The sequence below is a fragment of the Typopeltis vanoorti genome, chromosome 11, assembly GCF_054136105.1.
Source record: "Typopeltis vanoorti isolate ZY-2024b chromosome 11, IOZ_Tvanoo_1.0, whole genome shotgun sequence".
Classification (NCBI taxonomy): domain Eukaryota; kingdom Metazoa; phylum Arthropoda; class Arachnida; order Uropygi; family Thelyphonidae; genus Typopeltis; species Typopeltis vanoorti.
In genome coordinates this window covers 120644503-120669164 of record NC_143559.1, presented here as the reverse complement: position 1 = coordinate 120669164, position 24662 = coordinate 120644503, and the positions used below count along the sequence as shown (strand labels likewise).

The following is a 24662-nucleotide window of genomic DNA, read 5'->3' as shown; positions in this document are numbered from 1 at the left end:
ATGTCATCAATGCATGATTGTATTAGTGAATTGTTGAGTATTTCTTCTGTTGTTGGGGAGTTAATGGTAGGGTTTATGTTGTACTAACTTAGTGTATCAAGGTATGTATTAGTGGTTGATGAAGCGTGGTTAAGAGTGTTTATATTAACGTCTCCTATTAGGATGAGCCTATGTAATGCATGGGATTCGATGCCACTTAGCCATGCTTCTAACTCATGATGAAAGCTGAGTGGATTATGTGGGGGTCTGTATATTATGTGTATTGTGTATTTGATACTATGTTTGTGACTATTTGTGATTTCCACAATTAGTGTTTCCGCATGTTCGAAATGAGTTTGTTTTTCAGTCACATTGTATTTTTTTTTGATAAATGATGCCACGATGCCACCTCCTCTTTTGTTTGGTTTACATAAGTTGTAGGTTTGTAATTATTAATGTTGTATCCGTAAATTTCTGTGTCGTTTATTGCAACTTCGGTCAATAAGCGCCTCCGTAGCGCAATTGGAAGAACGACGGTACATTGCGCCCTTCGATTGGAATAGGCCTAAGTTCGATTCTCGTCGCGACGGGAGGAATCTTTATCTGGTCGATTTCAATCGATGGTGAGTTAGCCGATCTCATACGGAGGTAGCAGGGTTTTTTCTCCCGGAAACACGGGTTTTTCATCCCGCATACATACAAATCGGCCCTTCAGAACACACGCAATTTACAGACAAAAATTACTAGTTGTGGTGGTGTTGGAGGTGGGCGGTAGATGGCGTTGATTCGTAGTAGAGGTAAGGTGTAGAGACAGTTGAAGATGTCCTCCCGCGATGAGTCTTCGGACTCCTTGGAGGTATCAGGAATAATAATAATAATAATAATAATAATAATATTAGCGCATCTATGATTGTCATCGTGTAGTTGAGCAGTGTTATCAGTGTAAGCCAGTGTTTTTTTTTATACTTTTAATATTATTAATTAATTAATTAATTAAATTAACTAATATTATTAATATACTACTACTACTACTACAACGACTACTGCTACTACTAATAATAATACTTTTTATTGATCTCATAAATATTTACATATATACAATAATCGTCCTAAGCGACAATCCAACATGTTATTTTAGAAAGTACTGCAGATTATGGTTTATTTTCCACATTATATTTCTATAAAAAGCAACAAAATATTCAATACTTTATTATTAAAATAGGGTAAACGGCCCTGCCTACTCCCTATACGGGAACAACATAGGCGTTAGCTGATTTTTTTTGTTTATATATTATACGTTTACAAAAACATATTGTTCTGTTTATTTTTTTTTAACGATGAATTTCCTCCAAATTTTCCTTATTTTGTATTAATAATAGTTACTCTAGACGGTGATTTATGGTTGCGGTTGAATATTATTATTATTATTATTATTATTATTATTACGTGACACCTCCAGGGAGTCCAAAGACTCATTGGGGGAGGGCACCCATTCTACCCCGCCAATCAATCCACCAACTAACGAAACGCAACTACACAAACTAACGCCCATCACTAGGACTAGTATTTTCACAGACAATCACCAACATCCATGCCCACGGAATAAGATTACATTTTTAACAGTATTTATACAATAACAATAAATTATACATATTTTATAATTTTTGCTGTCAATGTATTTAACCGCTGTAACTATAGCACTTCAAAGTAATAAATGGATTTTTTTTCTTTGTGTTGATGTCAGCTGAGATGTAATCAGCTGGCATCCTCAAAGCTTTTTAGTAGGTTTATCTGAGGATGACACCGGTTAGTTATTGTTTATTGGTTTGATTGTTGTGTTGGAAGTAGGCTGATGTTTGAGAAACTGACCAAGGTGAAATTGCTGATATATTCTGGTGTCATTACATCTTTCTGATGGTTCACTTTCATTTATTGTTGTTGGTCTTCTTTTTGATCTTTTTTTTTCCACTGCGGCAGCCTATCTGTGTCTTCTGAGCTTTTATTTGTATTGTCTTTGAAGTTTGTGACTTCCTCAAAAATATCTCTGATCTACAAAAATTAGTAATCTTTTTTCTGTGTTTGTTTTTCTTACTTGGTACAACAGATTCTGGTTAAATGGTGTTAAATATTCAGATACGAAGATTGGTGTCTTGCAATGTGTTCAAGGCCTTTTAAACTGTTTTTTTTTTGTTTCTTTGAGTCTGCTGGCTTTTATGAGATTGTCTCTTGTGAACTTGAATGACGAACTATGACTGGTGCAAGTCGTGTCAAGCCTTGTTTTTTGCTCTTCCTGGGAATCCAATTTATATTCGGTATGACGTTATGCTGTAGGGTGATATCAATTGCATGGTCTAATTTTAAAACTATCTCTCTGAGGTTTTTCTGTAGGTACAGTTTCATGAAGACCGTTTTTAACAAGATCTTCTTTATATTGTTGCTAATTTGAAAGTTCATATTGTAGTTTTGTGGAATTCAGTTCTTGACGGTATTCGGATGTCTCTTTCATCAATTATGTTGCCTGTTAGTTAGTAGGTTAACACTACTTTTAATGTCTTTTACCGTTTACAAGACTTCTTTCATTGCTAATTTATTATATTTAACAAAATCCTCATATTCGGTAGCTTTTTTTGTTATTTGTTTGTTTGTTCTGTTTATCAAAGAGTTCTTGAACAAGATCTACTAAACTGGTTTTATAGTCTAAACCGTTTTCTATTAGTATATTTAAATAATAAAAATTATAGGACTCACGTGTATTTTTTTGTCTGTTTAGTTCGTCGTCTGATTTTGCCTCCAGTATAATCGGCTGGGCCGTGTGTGGCAGCGTTTCTTTGTTCTCTCTGCACTATAGGCACTTCTATTTCTCGTGTTTTGCATTGCATTTACGTTAACAGGTTATTTCTGAAAGGCCAGAACATGTCAAGTGAAGATTCCTACAACATTTCCTACAGGTTATATAATTTCCAACGGACGATAAATCCTTTAGGCATGTGATGCACTTCATGCCTCAACTTTCTTCCCTAGAGCAAGTGTAGTGTGACTGTAAAGATGGCGACGTCCTTTGTTCTTCGCTTGTTGTTGACCATGGTCCACTCTGTTCAATTTTCAGCACACAAAATTTGGTTTCTTCTTAGCCAATTTTGATGAATTAAATATCATTGTCTTCAGAGTGACAAGTAGAATTACTTTGAAACACTTTCAAATGAATCACAGGAGTTAGATCCCCTTTAAAACTATAAACGGGAGCAGCGATAGCACCGTGTGCTCGTTGGTATGCCGACATATACCAGCACTTAGCTGCAGTACTTTGTAAAATAATATGATGGATTGTCACTTAATACGACTATTGTATATATATATGTAAATGTTTTTAGATGAATAAAAAAAATAATATTATATATAATAATGAGGTCTTGCCTACTTCCTATAAGGGAATAAAAGGCATTAGCTGATTTTTTTTTTGATTTTCATAATAATTTTTCAGAGCCTGTGTAGTTCAACGGAGAAAGTGGTGTTTACACTCTTCAGCGTTAAATCGCATGAGGAAGAGCATCACGAGTTCGATTCTAGTCGCCGACTAGAGGAACCTTTTATAAGCCTTTTTTCGACTTTCCCCGAAGTCAGTCGATGTCTAGCATGGCAAGCGGGTTTTTTCTCCCAAAAACTCGGGTTTTTCGTCCCATAAACTCAAGAAAATCGATCATAGAATATACACTGTTTTCAGGCATTGAAAATATTTATGATTAGGTACTTCACTGCGTGCCACTTAATTAGTGATAGACGTGGGCCAGCTGTCTGTTATCGGCTATCAATAAAGATTGAACTGTTCTCTCAGTCTTCTAAAGTTAGATAGGACTAAAACGGCTTCGCCTACTCCCCCATACGGGGATAAAAGGCTTCAGCTGTTTTTTTATTGATAATTTTCCAGTAATCAATAATTCTGAAATATACATTAGCTTATTTGAAGACACTCCTTACACATATGGATGCATTTGAATGTATTATGAAATCAATGATATGGAAAGAAATTAAAACAAACAAAACATGCCATCGACATTCATTCCCTGAATGAAGGACCACATTTCACATCTTCGATACTCATATGTACAATGTTATATGCAATGTATATAAAATGCAGTCGTGTTCGTTATCTAGTCCAATTATAAAGCTTATAGAGGAAATGTTAATACTATATTCAATACATATGTGATTATATTTTGCAGAGAAACTGAATCGTGTATGAGATAGAGAAGTAATCCATTGAATAAAAAATAATGAAGCTAATATTAATTAATAATTTTGAAATCAATGAAAAAATCACATTTTACAATTAAGTGTAAAATATGTGCAATATATGGCATAGCATTTACTCACCATACTATATAGGATCATATATAAATTCAGAGCAGTGGATTATTTCTTTCGCATTTTTTCAGCCGGCTCCCGTGTTAGTTCATCTTTATCATGAGTAAGTATTTTTTTCCCCTTCAATAAACTTGGTTTTGTAACTTTGTGACTGAATGAAATCAATTACAGAAGTCACATTATTTCAATAACTAATCAACAAAAAATGCATCAATCCACTAACACATTTTATTCTCCATGGAGAGCAGGCAAAGCTGATTAAACTGTCTGACTTTGGAGAGTGGGGAGAGGTCAATATCCATCGTGGCCAATCAGATAACTACCCAAAGACCATCACTAAATTTATACTTCATCCGATGAAGAGAGGAAAACTGTTACAATTTAGCGTTCCCTAATCCTAAAGCAATATATTATTGTCAGAGATAGCCGGGGATATGCAATCACTTTTCTTGAGTTTACGGGACCAAATACCTGAATTTCTGAGAAAAATAATTTTGATCATGCCAGAGATCGACGTTATCGCAAATTATAACTCAAATCAAATTTAGTCACCTAAGGTAAGAAATTATTGCACATATACAGGGTGTCCAAAATTCACGCAAGATTTAAATTTAGCGCCATTTGTGCGGTAAAGTGTTGCCAACGAGAAAAAAAAAAGACAGCATGATAGCTGACAGGGTTGTTAAAAATGGAGCGCTACACGAAAGAACAACGCATTTTCATTGTTGAGCAATATTTTAAAAATAATAAAGGTTTGGCAGCTACAGTTCGCAATTTTCGTACAAAATATGGTCGGAATAGTGATTTAACATCATCAACTGTGATAAGATTAATTTAAAAAAACAAGGAAACTGGATCAATTAGTGATCTTATACACTCTGGCCGTCGTTCAACAGAAAACATCGAAGCAGTTCGTGGAAGTATTGCTGAGAGTCCAGGAACATCAATTCGGCACCATGGTCTTGAACTGGGCATTTCGAGAAGCTCTCTACAGCGTATTCTCATGAAAGATTTGCATCTTTATGCTTACAAAATTCAATTGACTCAAGAACTGAAGCCTACTGACCACACACACACAGCAAAGAGAGTTCGTTGAATGGATTATGGAACAACAACAAGTGGATGCTTATTTTTCGAACAAAATCATCTTCAGCGATGAGGCTCATTTTCATCTTGATGGCTTCGTTAATCGACAAAATTGTCGCATTTGGGGTTCAGAAAATCCACGAGTGATTGTTGAGAAACAAATGCATCCACAACGTGTCACTGTTTGGTGCGGAGTTTGGGCTGGAGGCATCATGGGTCCATTCTTCTTCGAAAATGCGGCTGGTAAGGCAATAACAGTTAATGGTGCTACTCGCTATCGCGACATGATAATCCAGTTTTTTGTGCCTAAATGGCAAGATATGGATGTGGGCGACATGTGGATTCAACAACACGGTGCGACATGCCATACAGTCCGAGAAACAATTCAATTACTGCATGAGTCATTTCCTGGTCGTGTAATTTCCCGTTTTGGTGATCAGAATTGGCAGCCCAGATCATGTGACTTAACGCCATTGGACTTTTTTCTTTGGGGTTTTTTGAAGTCTAACGTTTATGCCAACAAGCCCACGACCACCCACGGCTTGAAGGAGGAAATTGAGCGCTGTATCAACGAAATTCAGCCACATTTATGCAAAACGGTCATGGAAAATTTCGACAAAAGAGTGCGTATGTGCCAGCAAAGCCGTGGAGGCCATTTACCCGATATGCTATTCCATGCATAACCCTATACCGTATACTTTATGAATCAATAAGAAATTACAATTTTTAATTAAAAACCTGTGTTTTCTATCAAAATCACGTCTTGCATGAATTTTGGGACACCCTGTACATACTGTATACACATACATCAAACAGAAGTGATACAGTGCTAATTTTGATAAAGTAGAAATATCGCATAAAGGCAATAGCATACCAGTAAGATGTAAGTAAAGACCGAAATTTAAAAATTTTACTAACACTATATGCATCAAACGTGTAAAGGCTAAATCATGATCAGTTGCCTAATATTTCTATATTAAAAATGTTATAATCTTTATATGCACTGGAAAATTACTGCTCTTCTTCTGCAGCTTGTGACACTTAAGCAGGATCGCTGTTTTCGGTGAGTCTCCTACACATCATCCTTTCTTGGGCTGTAACCTTATCCAAGTTCTTCATCCTCAAGTCCTATTACACCAACTCCCTCCATCTCTTCTTGGGCTTCCCTGACTTCTTTCTACCCTTCACATCCATCTGCATGACCTTTCTTCCTACATATTCGTCTACCTTCCTCATCTCATGACCAGACCATCTCAACCTTGTCTCCTGTATCTTTGCTCCTGTGTTTGTAATTTTCACCGTTCCCCACACAAGCCATTTCCCAGGCGATCCTTTCTGGTCACACCCACATCTACCTAAGCATTCTTATCTCCACGACCTCTATCGTGGTGATGTTATTTTTCCTCAGGCCACAGTTTCCATAGCATTAGTCATAGCTGGTCTCACTATTGTCCTATAGATTTTGCCTTTCATATTGATTGGCACCCTCTAATCGCATACCACTCCAGCCATCTCTCTCCAGTTCCTCCATCCCACTTCCTTCTCAGCCTCTCCATCCTCTTAGTGTTGAACCTAGGTATCTAAAGTCCCTAACTTTCCCGATGACATTTCCTTCCAGCTTCAGATCTGTCTCCTGGCCACCGTCCACTTTGCAGAACATATACTCTGTCTTACTTCTGTTCAGTCTGATACCTCTCAATCTTCCAGTACTTTTCTCCATCTTTCCAGTTTAGCTGCCACTTCTCTTGACTCTGCACACAGCAAGATGTCATCTGCATACAACATTGTCCAAGGCGCATCTTCTATTTTCTCCCTGTCACCACCCCCATCACAATATTAAACAGGTACGGACTTAATTCTGACCATTAATTCAAGCCACCAGTCACTTGAAAACTTTCTATCTGTCCCTGGCAGGTCCAAACTCTTGTCTTCACATTTCTGTACATCTCCTGCACCAACCTGACATATTTCTCAGGTACCTTCTTCTACTTCAGACACCTCCAGACTTCTTCTTTAGCACTCTATTGTGTGCTTTCTCCAGATCAATAAACAACAAATGTAGCTCCCGTTGTTTCTTTCGAAACTTTTCCATCATCTGCCGTAATCCAAAAATAGCATCTATCGTAGACCGACCAGGCATGAAGCCAAATTGCTCCTTTGCAATCTCCACCTCCTTCCTCAATCTTCCCTCAAAAAACCCTTTCTAGGATTTTCATTGTGTTGGACATCAACTTTATTCCTCTGTAATTCCTACAGTCTTGTGCATTCCCTTTACCCTTGTAGATGGGGACAAGAGTACTTTTCCTCCATTTCTCGGGTTTATTTTAATGTTGGCAAACTTTCATGAACAAGTCCCACAGCAGGTTAATTTCCTCTTCCCCCAATTCCTTCCATGCTTCCATTGGGATCCTGTTAGGGTCCACCGATTTCCCCTTTACCCTTGTAGATGAAAACAAGAGTACTTTCCCCTCCATTCCTTAGGTATATTTTCCTATTGGCAAACTTTCATGAACAGGTCCCACAGCAGTTCAATTCCCGCTTTCCCCAATGCCTTCCCTGCCTCCACTGGGATGCTGTCAGGGCCCACCGATTTTCCATTCGAAACTGAAAAATTAGTGTAGTAAATGCTAAATAAAACGGGATAATTTATGAAATAAAATGAACTGCTAATGCCTGATATTTCAAAGGGAATAGATGAGGCCGTTTTGACCTATCTCACTTTTGGATCCAGAGGGCTAGTCAGATTCCTCTTTAGCCAATCAGAAATCGCTGGTTCAAGACTATCACTAATTTTAAACGGCATCAACAAGGGAGAGAGAAAGAGAGAGTATGGCAAACAAGTTTCGCCATCTTGCGGTCCCTCACCCTAATGCATTACATCATTTTTGAAATAGTGAGAGTTCTACGATCAATTTTCTTGAAGTTATTAGACGAAAGACTCGAGTTTTCGGGAAAAAAATCCTAAAAAGGCTAGGCTCAGAAATAGTACATCTAGTGACCAACTAGAATCAAACTTAGATGGACTTTCTTCAGGCTGCCTAGGTGCGTGGATGCAAAGGTCATTTTCACAGTGACACACATGCTTTAGATATATTTATTTTTATTTTTATAAAGTCAGAACATTGATATTAAAGATTGATTAAAACATAAGTAACCGAAAGTGATGATAAAAATAATCCTTTAATAATTAAAAACATGAAATATTGGAATTGCATTCTCCAAAGTAAGATAGCGTTATTATTTAAATTTTATTTTATTTTTTTCTTTCGCAATAAAAAGAAAAGTATCTTTTCTACATATCACATTAGCACACTTCAAGGAAGACATTCCCTGTCGCTATATTGTACAATTACTCACTTCTAAGTCTCGATAATGCTCAAAATTTTACACAATGGTTAATGTGATCTGAATTTTTTTCTTAGCGTTAATGAAAGATATATAAATAGACGTGGTCCCTAACCCTCATATAATATTAATTAGAGTTAGTCATCAAACCACAATATTTTAATTCCTGAAATAGTGTAGGTTCCAATGTCGATTTTCTTGAGTTTACGAGACGAAAATCCAAGTTTCCCAGAGAAACATTTGCTTGGTCGTGCCAGAGACCGACTAACTTGGGAACCAGTCGAAAAAAGGCTTAGTAAAAGTTCCTCTAGAATTGACCTCGAAGTTCCACTCGTAGAAATCCAGCGGTTTTGCGCTGAGAAGCGCAAACACCACTTTCACTGCGATACACAGGCTTTCCCTGTTACTGTTATTCGACCCTACTCAATATATTGTCACGGAAGGCAAAAACTAGCTATTATCCACATAGTACCTATCATATCTCTCCTTCAACTGATTCACTGAGTCATCACTGACAATTCCCTGAGACAGCCTATTCCACTCATTCCTTGCCTACATAACAAAAAATGTAAACCTTACATCCTTGCTAACGGCAAGTTTACTCAGCTTCCAATGATGATCTCTTGTTTCCCCCTCCCCCGCCATGTACTGAAACTTTTTCATATGTCTAGTTTATAAACCGCTTTTAGTAACTTGAATATTTTTATTGAGTCATCTCTCTTCCTCACATCTGTCAGTTTTTATTACCCACAAATTTTCAATCAATCCTCATATAGAAAATTCCACAGTCCGATACCATCTTGGTTATTCATCTATGATAGTTCTCTAAACCACCTCCACTTCTTCAAGAATTTCAGTTGACGAAATTTGAGCACACTTTAGATGGGACGTATAAAAAATAAAAATAAATCAACTACGCCTATGTTGTTCCCGTATAGGGAGAAGGCGGGGCCGTTTACCCTATCTAACTTTTGGAGACTGAGTGGGCAGTTCAATTTCCACTGGTAGCCAATCAGAGAGATAGCTGGCCCAAGGCTATCACTGATTCATCGGTACGCAGTGAAGAAAGCGGCAAGCTAGTGCCGCCATCTCGTGGTCCCTAACCCTCACACTCGTATTTAATGTCTGAAAATAGTGTGGGTTCTACGGTCTTAAATTTTCTTGAGTTTACGGGACGAAAAACTCGAGTTTCCGGGAGAACAAACCCGCTAGCTCGTGCCAGAGATCGACTAACTCGGGAACAGGCCGAAAAAAGGCTTAGAAAAATTTCCTCTAGTCGGCGACTAGATTTGAAATCCTTTCTTCGTGCAGTCAAGCGCTGTAGAGGTGCAAACGCACTTCTACTGAGCTACACAGGCTCTTGATGGGACGTATAAGAGTTTAATAAAGACGAACAATGACTTCTTTGTTTTTGAGCAACAAAGTGATTTCTGTGCCGTTTTACCAATATTTGACATATGGCATTGAACTTCAGTTTCCTATTAACCATAACTCTTAGATCCCTTGCGTTATCAATTTTGGGCAGCGAAATTCCATCAATGGACTACAGAGATTAAAAAAAAAATTCAATCGAAAGTGAATAATTTTATATTTTGCCAAATTAAAAGAAAAACCATTGTATTTTGCACAATCTAAACTCATTCAACTCACTGGACCGCTTCATCGCCTCTATTTACTATAGCTCTTTCCAACTCAGCATCATCAGCAAACGACTGGATATCACCATTAAATTTATCCCGAATATCATTAATCTACAGATTAAACAACAGTGGTCTAAGTGGCTTGTGGCAGACCACTAGTCACTTTTTTTTTATCTTTAACACCTTTCCACTACGACCTATTCTTTGATGTCCGTTTGGCAACCATGTCATTTCATCAGTTCAGTATCCGTTCCCATTTCCAAATTTTACAATATCACAATATAGGCATTACTTTTTTTATCCAGCTCTAGTGTTCGTTTATTGTTCATCTTTGTATCTATCTAAAGCTAATTTCATCTATATAATTTTGTCCATTTGAATCTGAGATGGATGAGATTGAAATAGGTGGATAACGTACCAAAAGACTTAGTTGAGATGGGAATCCTGGAATCGACTGAAAAAGTTCAAGAGTTCAGAAAGTAATGGAAGAAGTTGGTACTTGCAGGCAAGAACTTTCCATTTTCAGCAAGCTAAGGAATGAGAAGAAGAATTTCATCCATCTGAAGTTGTTTCTTTCCACAGAGTATTTTAATTATCACAGGTTAATGGTATAAAAAAGTCAAAATGATTTATCTAGTCATCTAGTGTATAATCTTATATTTAAATAAATGTCAGACTTCTTTGGTGGGGTGGCGCTGAGTTAACCAAGGCGTTGTAAACATTAACATTAGCCGCACTGACTTTTCTCTGCTTCAAAATAATGAGATTTCTTACTCGATGAAAATTAATCAGCATATTATATTCTATTTTAACTCATCAAAGTATGGTAAAAGGTGAGCTATTTTCGTTAAAAAAAGTGCATGTAATACGAAGCTATTAATGGAAAAAGTGAATCTAAGTCACATTCTTTTCTGTTTACTTTTTTTTTTTTAAGCTAATTGATATATATGATATTATATGACTATTAAGTGACCATTTCACTTAAGCATTAATAGAGAAGATTTTCAAATGTTTGTTCATAATATTAATAATACTTGAAAAGTATAACAAATTGATTCAGAAATTTGCACATTTGAATATACTATTTAAATTAAGTTAATTGTCTGGGGTTAATTTTCGCTCGATATATATATATATATATATATATATATATATATATATATATATATATATATATATATATATATATTCATTCGTGGAGGTGGGTGGGATATAAGTGATACGACAGATGCAATATCTGTCATACTGGTGAATACTAGAATAAGTTGCTGATTGAGATTTACTTTGTGTGCTATATATATATATATATATCGTCTATCTTTGAGCAACAAGCTAATTCTCACCTACCAATCAAAATCTTGGGTAGTGATGACAACAATCCTTTCATCAGTTCAGACGAATGTGTGCATACCAGTGTATTGTCCCATTCAGTTTCTGATTCTATAGCTAATTCTCACTTACCAATCAAAATCTTGGGTAGTGATGACAACAATCCTTTCATCAATTCAGACGAATGTGTGCATACCAGTGTATTGTCCCATTCTGTTTCTGATGCTACAGTTAATTCTCAACTGCCAATCAAAATCTTGGGTAGTGATGACATCAATCCTTTATTTCCTACTTTTGATATGTCATCTGAGTCAACCATTTCTTCTGTAGTTGCTAGGGATGTCAATCCAGATTACTTAACATCTTTATCATCTTGTATTGTCTATGGTATCATTTCTTGAATCTGATGTCAAGGTAGAAATAAAAGATAATGCAGTCCATTTCAAATTTTCTAATGTATCAACTGTTTTGCCTGTATTAATTGACTCGTATAAACACTGAATTTTTAGTGTAATATATGATGATACATCTGGTTTGTCTAATGTCCGAAGTTTAAGTGATCATCAAGACTTCACAGTTAGGTGCCATCCAGGGCCGCTCCTAGGAATTTTGCTGCCCCGTGCAGTAGCATATTTTTCTGCCCCTTCTCCCTTATTTTTGGTATAGTTTATGCTAACTTTGCCACCCCCAAAAAACTTGCCGCCCCGTGCAAATGCATGTCTTGCACTGTCGGTAGAGCCGGCCCTGGTGCCATCAGTCTCATAGGAAACATTCCTTTTTTATACAGCCATATCCCAATGTAACTGGAGTAAATTGTAAACTGTATATCTCAAGTTCTCCTGAGACAAAGAAACTGATATTTTTAAATGACTGTACTGTAATATATTTCATAATTTTGATCTGACCAAATTGTATAGTCTATATTTCAGCATTCCAATATGTTCTAATGTTTTTTTATGGAATAGAAAGTATGGGAGGATTAAGAATGACATGGAATGAGATTACAGATTTAGTAACGGATTAGATGAGTGTGTGCATGGAATAAATAGTGCAGAAATACATACACAGAGATTGTTGAGCGATATACAAAAGAATGTGGGAGAAGATCAGGGACAAAAGCAAGCATCAGTGGGGTAAAGGATGTCAAGTTAAAAAGGAGCAGAAAAGTTATTGTGCTGTAGAGGGATTCTATAATTTAGGGTGTGAAGGATGGTAGAGTAATTAAAACGTAAGTAATTAATTTATCCTGGGTCAAAGATTAAGGATATAACTGAGGCTGTGAAATTGCAGAAGGACAGAGCGAGTGAGATTATTGCAGTTATGAGGGATGAATGATCTAGGTAGCAAAAGATTTTCTGTGAGACAGGATTTGAAGGATTTAATGATAGCAATGAATGCAAAGAGCGAGAGTGGAAAGATCATGAGTGCGCTAGCAAGATTTGATAGTGATGAATTAAACAGAAGAGCAATTATAGTAAATGAAATGATGTCAAGATTGTGTAAAAGCTTCTGCAATGAAATGAAACTTAATATTCATATTATGAATGTCTGGGATGAGTGTGATAAAAGGAAGGAGTATTTTAAGAGAGATGGTTTGTACTTAAATGGATTGGGCATTTGGCATTTAGAACATTTATTGATAAAGGATAGAGTAAATGGTCAAAAAACTGGGAAACGGGATTTGCTAGGGAGGCAGGTGATAGAGTCAACTGTAAATAGTACTGAGGTTGTTAATCGCTGTGAATTTGGGATTAATTTAATCCCAAATCTGTTGCTGTGGTTTGACAGGGAAGAGTTGAGGAGGGTCATAATTGCAAATTACCTTATGTGCAGGTTATGCAGGAGGAGGAGGAGTGGTGTGGAGTTCCTGGACATATGAATTGAGTTTGATGGACAAAAAGGACTTATATAAGATGGATGGTTTGCATCTGAATGGATTTGGTGTGCTGAGACTGGAAAAAGTGTTGCTGAATGAAGTGAAAGTGGATGGCAGAATCAGGGAAACTACAGCTAATGGCGGGGGGGGAGGAAGTGGATATGTAGACATCAAGGAGGCAGTTGAGTGTAAGAATGTGTATAATATGCCTGAGCTAGTACAAAGGACAATAAATCAGAATGGGATAGTTAGAGTATAAGGCATCAAGATAGGGGTGGAACTAACAGGCTTCTGCACTTCATGTATAATGCCAGGAGTATTAGGAACAAGAAGGAAGATTTTTGGCCTTGGTTGGTTCTTTCTGGCCGCAGGTTATTGGCATTAGTGAGACATGGCTGACAGAACATGATTTAGCTAGTGGGATAGAATGTGAAGAGTATAGTGTGTTTAGGAAGGACAGAGAGAAAAGAATGAGGGAGGAGTGTTATTGATAATAGCTGATGAACTGCAGCCAAAGAGAATTGGAAGTTGAACTGCAGGATAGTGAAGAGAGCATATTTGAGGCTATTTGGTGTGAGATTGAGACTAGTGGAACAAAATATACAGTTGGGTGCTGCTATAGACCAGGTGATGGAATAGCTGGTGGAGATAGTATGAATAGACAAATAGATGCAATGAGTGGAAGGAGAGTAATTATTATGGGGGATTTCGACTATGATAACATTGATTGGAAGGGGGGAGGATACATGGGAGGAAGGAATTGGATTTTATGCAGTTATTAAGGGATAACTACCTGAGACAGCATGTAATGGAATATACTAGGGGTTCAAGAGTGCTTGACCTAGCAATTGCATCTGAGAATTTGACTGTAATGAATATGACCATGTTGCCAGCAATTGGTGAGAGTGATCATAATGTCTTGACCTTGGAGGTGGCTAAATGTGTGGAATTTTCAATTAAGAAAGGGTTCATGTGGAATTACCATGCTGGTAAGTATGACAAGCTTAGGAAATTGCTTGGTTCAGTGCTATGGCATGTAAAACTGCAAGGGCTGGAGGTTGATAGTGCATGAGAAGCAGTAAAGGAGTGTTTGAAGGAGGTGATGGCTGACTGTATACCTAGAGTCCAGATATTAAATCAAGTAGGGGTTAAATGGATGAATAACACCATTAAGCTTGAGCTGCAAAAAAAGAAACAACTGTGGAGGAAATTTAAGGTGAAAGGCGACCTGCAGGCCCATGAACAGTATAAAGAACAGGCCAGAAAGGTAACGAGTGTGGCAAGAAAAGCAAAAGCGGATTATGAAAGGAAATTAGCCACGCAAGCTAAAGAGAATCCCAAACAGTTTTTTTCTATATGCTGCAAGTAAAAGAAAAAATGTATACATCAGAATGATTTTAAGGAATGCCGATGGTAGGGAGGTAATTGAATCAGTTGATATAGTGGAATTACTGAGCGAGCACTTTGCAAGAGTATATCATCCAGGTGGAATGATGGAACCAATAATTTATATGGGAATTGAGGTGAATGAAATGGAGGCGAATAGCATATTACAAAACCTTAATGTGAATACATCTGTGGGATTGGATGGTATACCAGCTCAGGTCTTATGTGAAGTGGCTAAAGAATTGTAAGTGCCTCTGACCATTTTGTTTAATTTGAGTTTTGGGTCTGGGTTAGTCCCGAGGGGGTGGAAAGAAGTGGAAAATAGTTCCACTGCATAAAGGAGGTTCCAAGATTGCTGTTGCAAATTATCGACCGATCAGCATATCAGGAGTCGTCAAGGTTTTGGAGAAAGTAGTCGAGAAAAATACAGGAATGTATAGATGAAAATGGTATACTGTATGGGGGACAGCATGGTTTTTTGAAGGGTAAATCATGCCTCACTAACTTGCTTACGTTTTATAACAGTGATGGCTGAACTGGATAAGGGTAATGGGTATATAGTGATACTGCTGGACCTTAGCAAGGTCCAACAGTATCACTGTATCAGATGATGCAAAGTTGGGTAGAACAATAGTGAATGCACATGATGTCAAACTTTTGCAGGATGATTTGGATAGATTGGAGGACTGGGCTAAGGAGAATGGATGTCAATTTAATTTCGCAAAATGTAAGGTTATGCATTTTGGGGTGAAAAGATTAGCAGCAGTATACCACATTGGTGGAACTGTACTCTTGGAGATTGATGAGGCCAGGGATTTGGGAGTGTTGGTGGAAAGGGAGTTGAAGTTTAGGGGGGCACATTGCAAAAGTGGCTAAATCAGCTCATCAAATCACTTGGTTAATGAAAAATACTTTGACGAGCAGAGACAAGCAAGTTATTGTTCCTCTTGATAAGACCCCATCTTGACTACTGTGCCTGGATCTAGGCACCAGGGTTTCTTCTTGATGGGGAGGAGGTGGAGAGGATCCAGAGGCGAGTGACCAAGATGATAGCAGGTCTATGGAATGAACTTTATGAGAACAGGTTGAAGATTTGTGGGTTGCAGAAATTGGTTGATAGGCGGAAAAGGGGTGATGTGATTGAGACATTCAAATTACTTAAGGGTTTCTATAAGGTTAATTCAGAGGATAGTTTTCAGAACAGGACTGGTGGTGGTAGGACTAGGGGCCATCCATGGAAACTGAGCAAGAGTGTGGTTAACAAGGGTGTTAGAACTAGGTTTTTTACTTGGAGAGTGGTGAATGAGTGGAATAAGTTCCCAGAGTCTGTTGTGGGTGCCATGACTATGAATGAGTTCAAGGCAAAGTATGATAGATACTGTGTGAATGTTGAATAATTGTTCTTGACATGATGTTTAGGGCCTCCCTTGATGAGTCTAAGAACTCTTGGAGTTGCCCATAATAATATATATATATACACACAGTATATATGTGTATGTATGTCTCAGCCTATGAAATATTTTTTAAAACAAACATTCAGATTATTTAATCTTGATAAACCATCTTGATACTTTTTCTTTCAGATGGAAATATTTGTGAAATATTATTATATGGGAAACTCCATGGAGTCATTAGACTCATTGAGGGAGGCCCTAACATTATGCCAAACACTATCCAAAATTTGTGTGGTATCTGTCATACTTTGCTTTTGAACTCATTCACAGTCAAGGCTCTCACAACAGACTCTGGCAAACTCTTCTATTCATTCACCATTCTTCAAGCAAAATATCTAGCCCCTCACACTCTTGCTAACTGTGCTCTTGCCCAATTTCCAAGGGTATCCCCTAGCAACCACACCTGTTCAGAAAAATTTGTAAAAACACTTCGGAAATTTGTATGTCTCAATTATATCATCCCTTTCTTACCCGTCAACAAATTTCTGTAACCCAGAACTCTTCACCCTATCCTTATACATGCATTCCATAGACCTGCTACCATCTTTGTCATTTGCCTCTGGAGCCTTTCTTCCTCATCACCAAGAAACTGGTGACCAGATCTGTGTATAGTAGTCAAGATGGGATCTTATCAAGACCTTATAATGATGTATAATAACCTGCCTATCTCTGCTTGTCAGGGTGTAAAATCCAAGTAATCTGATGAACTGTTTTAGCCATGTTTGCAATATGCCTTCTAAACTTTTAACTCCCTATCCACTAATACCCCCAAATCTCTGGCTTCATCATTTGCATAGAGTACAGTTCCATCACTATTGTACACAGCTGGTAATCTTTTCACCCCAAAATCCATAACCTCACACCTTGCCTACATTAAAATGACATCTATTTTCCTTAGCCCATCATCATCATCGGTTGCATCAATTTTGGGACTGGTAGCAGCAATTTCCTCCATTCCCCTCTGTCATTGGCTTTCTTCTTAACCTTCTGGTAACTCCTCGAACCCGTGCTGTCTTTGACTTGGTCAAGAAAGCTTTTTCTTGGTTGGCCTCTAATTCTTTTCCTCTCTATTTTGCCTTCAGTTATTCTTTTCACAAGTCCATCATGTCGAAGTATATGTCCAAACCACCTATCCCTTCTAATTTTGATCGATTTAATTAGAGTTCATGTTTCATTTATCTCTCTCAGGACTTGTTCGTTTGATTTTTTTTCTGTCCATTTTATTTTGTTCATGTGGTGCCAGCACCACATTTCAAAAGCTTCCAATCTTCTTACAACTTCTCTGCTTAGAATCCAGGTTTCACATCCATACAGTGCAATGCTCCATATGAATGTCTTTACTAATTTTTTTTTCAATTGTCAGTTGAGATTTCCTGTTAAAATGCTTTTCATCTTAGAGAATTGGGCTTTTACATTGTTTATTCTTGTTCTTATGTCTTCTCTTGTTCTGCCATCTTCTGTTATTAGGCTTCCTAAATATTTAAAGCTTTTCACTTGTTTTATTTGTTTCCCGCTGATGTCTATATGCTCTATATTGATAGGGATTTTGCCTGTAACAATGATTTTAGTCCTATCTGTGTTGATTTTCATTTTATATTTTTCAAGGTTATTATTTAGTAATTCTAGCATTGTTTGTTAATGTTCTGTTTTCTGATGATGTTAGGGCCTCCCTCATTGAGGGAGGCCCTAACATCATCTACAAGGGCTATGTCATCAGCAAATCTCATACACGACTTGCTCACCATTTACCTTTATGCCACTATTTATTTTATCTTTAGTTAAAACAATGTGGGATTTAATATCCCCTTAATTTAAATAATTTTATCTTTAGTTTCCTGAATGGCCTTTTCAATATATATTAAATAGAAGTGGTGAAAGTGTACATCCTTGTCTTACTCCACTCCTTATATTTATTATTTTCTCCTTATCATTGATTTTAATCCATCCATTTTGATTTTTGTAAATTTGATAAATTATTATCCTATCCCTCAAATCTATGCCGATATTAGTTAGACAGTTTAGGAATATTTGCTGGTTTACTTTATCACACGCTTTCTCTAAATCAAGGAAGCAAATGTAAGTATTTTGACTAAGGTCTAATCTTCTCTCTGTTATTGTTCTTAAACAGAGTATTGCCTCTCTTGTTCCTTTATTCTTTCTGAATCCAAATCCTTAGCCTATACTACCAGTCTATTTAAATCATCCTGCAAAAGTTTAGCATCATCTTTATTGACTATTGCTCTTTCTACATGCAATTTTGCGTTATCAGCACACAACTAAATAGTTCCTCTCAGATAATTTCCTATACTCATGCACAGTGTGCAAATTAAATAGTATTCCAAAGTATACACAGCCCTGGACATGCCACTAGTGTCATAGGTTTTCTACTAGACTCTACTCCTGAATAAACTACTGTTTAGTATCTCTTCATCAACCACCCTCTTATCCATTTCAGCTTTATATCCAACCCTATGTGCTGCAGTTTATTGATTAGAATTCCATATGTTATCCTGTCAACAGCCTTTGCAAAGTCAAGCAGCATCACTGTAAACCAATTACCTTTATCTAGCTCAGCTATAGCTGTATTATAAAACATGAGTAAGTCACTGAGGTTGACCTATCCAATTTTCCAGTACCTTGTACCTTGACCCTTGAGATGCTAATTGATTGGTAATTTGCTACCTCAGTATTCAAGTCTTTTATGCAATGGAACTATTTTCCCCTCTTTCTACCCCCTCCCCCCGGAACCAGCCCACAGTTGAGACTTAATTAAACAATGTTTTCAAAGGCACTGCCAATTCCCTAGCATCTTATTGTAAAACTTGATTTGGTTTAATTACATAGCTAATATTCACATCAAGCACACTTTTGCATGAAAATAAACAATAGGCTCACCATATCTATACCATACAGCAGAGGTATTAAACAAAGCTGTCCACTTTCCAGTCCTCTTTGCACAATTGCCAAAGAGCCCTTTTTTTCCACAGAGTAAACATTTTGTTTACTCTGTGGAAAAAATCCTTCTTACGAAGCCATAACCCTGACATCGTATACTGATGATGTTACAGTTATAGCCTTTTAAGAGGAAGATTTCTATAAAATATAAACAGCATACCAACAATACCAAGCAGTCTCAGGAGCCAAAATAAATGCAAATAAAACCACAGAACTGTGGTGTGGCAAATGGATAAACTGAATCAACTCCACCACATATGGTTTGCAGTGGGAAACAAATACTTGGGAGTTTACCTAGGAAACATGTCCTCTTATGTGGATAAGAACTGGGCTACACTCGTTAAACATTTTAAGCAACTACTAGGAAAGTGGGTGGCAATACAGGCCTCTGCTTCCACAAGAGGGAAAGCAGAGGCTGGTAGCTATTTGATTAACAATTAATGTTAATCAAATAACTACCAATGCCCTCTAGCATACATTAAAGATTCTCATGTCACCAGTGCAATTTACCAAACAAACTGGCTTTCCCACTCAAGTTAAGTGTTTCTTTTAAAGGAGGACAAAACTTGACATCCATTGACCACAGGATAATGTTTTGCACTCGCTTTTCCTTAATACTCAACAGCAGGAAATGGCACACAAATGCAGCACCAAATATATTTTCAGTTCTGCTAATAGAGGTCTCTTTTTCCCCACAACCTTAAGAATAACAACAGCCCACATGCCAGTGAGTCTGACAAATTTCCAAAGATGCCCTTTGAAGATGGGAGAACTTAAACCTCCAGCACACAGTAAAGACAGCATCCCTTCCTGTAATCCTCATGGAGCCCATTTTCCACAACATGATGATAATGAACTCCATCACTCTGATAGATAGTTTCTTTCCTCCATGGAGCTGGCAAGGCATAAGGGTCTTGTGACATTCTTTCTCCAAGCCTTACCCAGTACCATCGACAGGGTGTAACATGAAGGCAGCCTGCCTCATGGCACAGCTTAATAAGGGGGCTCGTTCAGCCATATTATGATCAGCGGCGTCACTATGCTAACAATTCCGGTTAGCTTAGCAAGTGCAGGAAGAAGTTTTTTCAAGCTTAAACTGATTAAAAATTATTTGCGAACAGCAGTACCCAAGAAAGATTGGTGGGTCTATCGATAGAGACAGACATAGCTAATAATTTAAATTTAGAAGAACTTAAAAACAGTTTTATTGTGCGATATCTCCATAGAGCAAACATAATAATTTAATTAATATTATTATGTAATCGTTTTGCATTAATGTTTCTCTTGTAATAAAATCAAAATAGCAATTGGAGATTGTCTATTTTCGTCTTATAATCATCAGGGGCAATATTTAATTGTTTGCCTTGGGGCACGATCTAATCTGGTGATGGCCCTGGCCAAAATCACTCACAAACTTGGAATACTTGAAATTCTTCTTCTCATTTCTCAGCTTGCTGAAAATGGAAAGTTCTTGTCTACAAGTACTGACTTGCAGGCAAGAACTTGGAATGCTTGAAAGCAGGAATCAGGCTGGACAGATACACAGTGTAAAATCTGCTTTTCAAGTGGCTATGCTCGATAGCATAAAGGAAGAGGGGCTTAGGCCTTCTCAGACAAAAGATCTAGTGAGATCCAGTGCCCATCTTTTTGATAAAAACTAACAATGCTTGGAGAGACTTACACCCCTCCAATCTAAACAAAATCTGCAGTGCTTTAATACTACAGTCTTAACAAACCATTTTGTTGAACAATCCTGTATCCTCAAATCAAATTAATCTATTTGTCTTGGGAAATGGCAGCCTTAACCAGCAAGATAACCAGCATTAGATCACTCTCACCAGTTGGTGAGAGTGATCTAATGTGGTTATCTTGATTACAGACAAATTCTCTGATGCATTTACTAGATCTAGTGCTCTCAAACCCTTAGTAGATTACATCACATACTACATGAGGTAATGATTGCATAGTAACTGAATAAATTCCATTTCCTTCCTCTCGTGTTGTTTCCTCTGTCTGAGCTGTGTTCTCATAGTTGAAGTCACCCATAATAATTGCCTTCTTTCCACTCATTAAGCTTATTTGCTGATGCATGCTATCCACGTCATTCCTTCACATTCCCTGGTCTATAGTATTGAAAGGAGTGACAGAGTTAGAATGGTGAGTCTGTTGCCGCTGTATGACAGAGAGGAGTTTAGAAGGAGGGCCATAATCGCAAATGACATTATGTGCAGGTTATGCAGACGGTGTAGTGTGGAATTTGTGGACGTGTGGAATGAGTTTGATGGGCGAAAGGACTTATACAATATGGATGGCCTGCATTTGAATGGACTTGGTGTGCGAAGACTGTAAAAAGTGTTGCTGAATGAAGTGAAAATGGATGTGCAGAACCAGGGAAACTAGAACTACCAAGGATTGGGGGGGGGGGAGTGGATATGCAGACATCAGTGAGACAGTTGAGTGTAAAAATGTATACAATGTACCTGAGCCAGCACTAAGGACAAAAAATGGGAATGGGACATTTAGAATAACACATCAAGATAGGGGTGGGACAAAGAGATCACTGCATTTCATGTATACCAATGCCAGGAGTATTAGGAACAAGAAGGAAGAATTTTTGGCCTTGATTGGCTCTTCCTGGCCACAGGTTATTGGCATTAGTGAAACATGGCTGACAAAAGATGATATAGTTAGTGGGATAGAATGTGTAGGTTATAGTGTGTTTAGGAGGGACAGAGAGAATAAAATGGCTGTGGAGGAGTATTGTTGATGATAGCTGATGAACTGCAGCCAAGGAGAATTGAAGTTGTATTGCAGGATAGTGAAAGGAGCTCATTTGAGGCTATTTGATGTGAGATTGAGACTGGCAGAATAAAATATACAGTTGGGTGCTGCTATAGACCAGGTGATGGAATAGATGGTGGAGATAGTATGCATAAACAAATTGATGAAATGAGTGGAAGGAGGGTAATTATTATGGGGGATTTTAATTATGGTAACATTAATTGGAAGGAGGAGAGGACACATGTGAGGAAGGAAATGGATTTTATTCAATTATTAAGAGATAACTATCCGAGCCAGCATGTAATTGAAAATACTAGGGGTGTGAGAGTGCTTGACCTGGTAATAGCATCTCACAATTTGACTGTAATGAATATGACCATGTTGCCACCTATTGGTGAGAGTGATCATAAGGTCTTGACCTGGTAGGTGGCTAAAGGTGTGGAATTTTTGATTAAGACAGGGTATATGTGGAATTTCCATGCTGGCAAGTATGAGAAGCTTAGGAGATTGCTTGGATCGGTGCCATGGCATGTACAACTGCAAGGGCTGGACATCGATAGAGCATGGGAAGTGGTCAAGGAGCATTTACAGGAGGTTATGGCTGATTGTATACCTAGGGTCCGAATAGTAAAACAAGTAGGGGTTAAATGGATGAATAATACCATTAAGCTTGAGCTGCAAAAAAAGAAACAACTGTGGAGGGAATTTAAAGAAAGGGGTGACCTGCAGGCACATGAACGGTATAAAGTGCATTCCAGAAGGGTAACAAGTGTGGTAAAAACAGCAAAAGCCGATTATGAAAGGAAACTAGCTATGCAAGCAAAAGAGAATACCAAACAGTTCTTTCAATATGCTGCAAGCAAGAAAAAAACTGTACATGGCAAAATGATTTTAAGGAATGACGATGGTAAGGAAGTCACTGAACCAGTCGATATAGTGGAGTTACTGATCGTGCACTTTGCAAAAGTATATCATCCAGGTAGTGACATTGAAAAAATGAAGGAGCCATTAGTTTATACGGGAATTGTGATGAATGAAGTGGAGGTGAATAGTCTATTACAGAACCTTAATGTGAATACATCTGTGGGATTGGATGGTATACCGGCACGGGTCTTGCGTGAAGCGGCTAAGGAATTATCAGTGCCCTTGACCATGTTGTTTAATCTGAGTCTCGGGTCTGGTTTAGTCTTGAAGGCGGGGAAAGAAGGGAAAATAGTTTCATTGCATAAAGGAGGATCTAAGACTATGGTTGCAAATTACCGACCGATCAGCATATCAGGAGGTGTTGTCAAGGTCTTGGAGAAAGTAGTCAAGAGAAAAATACAGGAATGGATTGATGAAAATGAGATACTGTACAGGGGACAGCATGGCTTTGTAAAGGGTAGATCATGCCTGAGTAACTTGGTCAAGTTTTATAACAAAGTGACGGCTGAACTGGATAAGGGAAATGGGTTTACAGTGATACTGCTGGACCTGGCAAAGGCATTTGACAGGATACCACATTGAATTCTAATCTGTAAACTACAACATATGGGAATGGATATAAGGTTGGTGAGATGGATAGGTGGGTGGTTGATGGAGAGATATCAAAGAGTGGTTTATTCAGGAGTGGAGTCCAAAAGACAGCCTGTTACTAGTGGGGTGCCGCAGGGTTCTGTTCTTGGACCACTGCTGTTTAATCTGTTTATTAACGATATAGGGAAGGATCTAAGTGGAACAGTTCATTTGTTCGCTGATGATGCAAAGTTGGGGAGGGCAATAGTGAATGCAGAAGATGTCAAAGTCTTGCAGGATGACTTAGATAGATTGGAGTTCTGGGCTAAGGAGAATGGATGTCAATTTAATGTGACAAAATGTAAGGTTATGCATTTTGGGGTGAAAAGATTAGCAGCAGTATACCACATGGGTGGAACTGTACTCCAAGAGATTGATGAGGCCAGGGACTTGGGAGTGTTGGTGGATAGGGAGATGAAGTTTGGGGGGCACATTGTGAAAGTAGCTAAATCAGCTCATCAACTCACTTGGTTGTTGAAAAATATCTTAACGAGCAGTGACAAGCAAGTTATTGTACCTCTGTACCGAGCCTTGATAAGACCTCATCTTGACTACTGTGCCCAGATTTGGTCACCTCGGTTCCTTCTTGATGGGGAGGAGGTGGAGAGGATCCAGAGGCGAGTGATTAAGATGATAGCAGGTCTATGGAATGAACCATATGAGAACAGGTTGAAGATTTGTGGGTTGCAGAAACTGGTTGATATTCGGAAAAGGGGAGATATGATTGAGACATTCAAATTGCTAAAAGGATTCTATAAGATTAATTCAGAGGATATTTTTGAGATCAGGACTGGTGGTGGGAGAACTAGGGGACGCCTATCGAAGCTGGGCAAGAGTGTGGTTAGCAGTGGTGTTAGAGCTGGGTTCTTTACTGTTAGAGTGGTAAATGAGTGGAATAAGCTGCCAGAGTCTGTT

At 37.9% G+C, this 24662-nt stretch overlaps 1 protein-coding gene across 1 annotated transcript in view; it reads left to right on the top strand.

The window, feature by feature from the left end:
* Nucleotides 1-11127: 11127 nt before the first annotated feature.
* Nucleotides 11128-24662, top strand: part of Set8 (SET domain containing 8) — a 100494-nt gene continuing 86959 nt past the window's right edge. Inside the window, exon 1 of the mRNA XM_090400052.1 lies at nucleotides 11128-11245. Coding sequence (XP_090256178.1) covers nucleotides 11236-11245 — 10 coding nt within the window. The 5' untranslated portion in view covers nucleotides 11128-11235. The remainder of the gene's footprint in view (nucleotides 11246-24662) is intronic.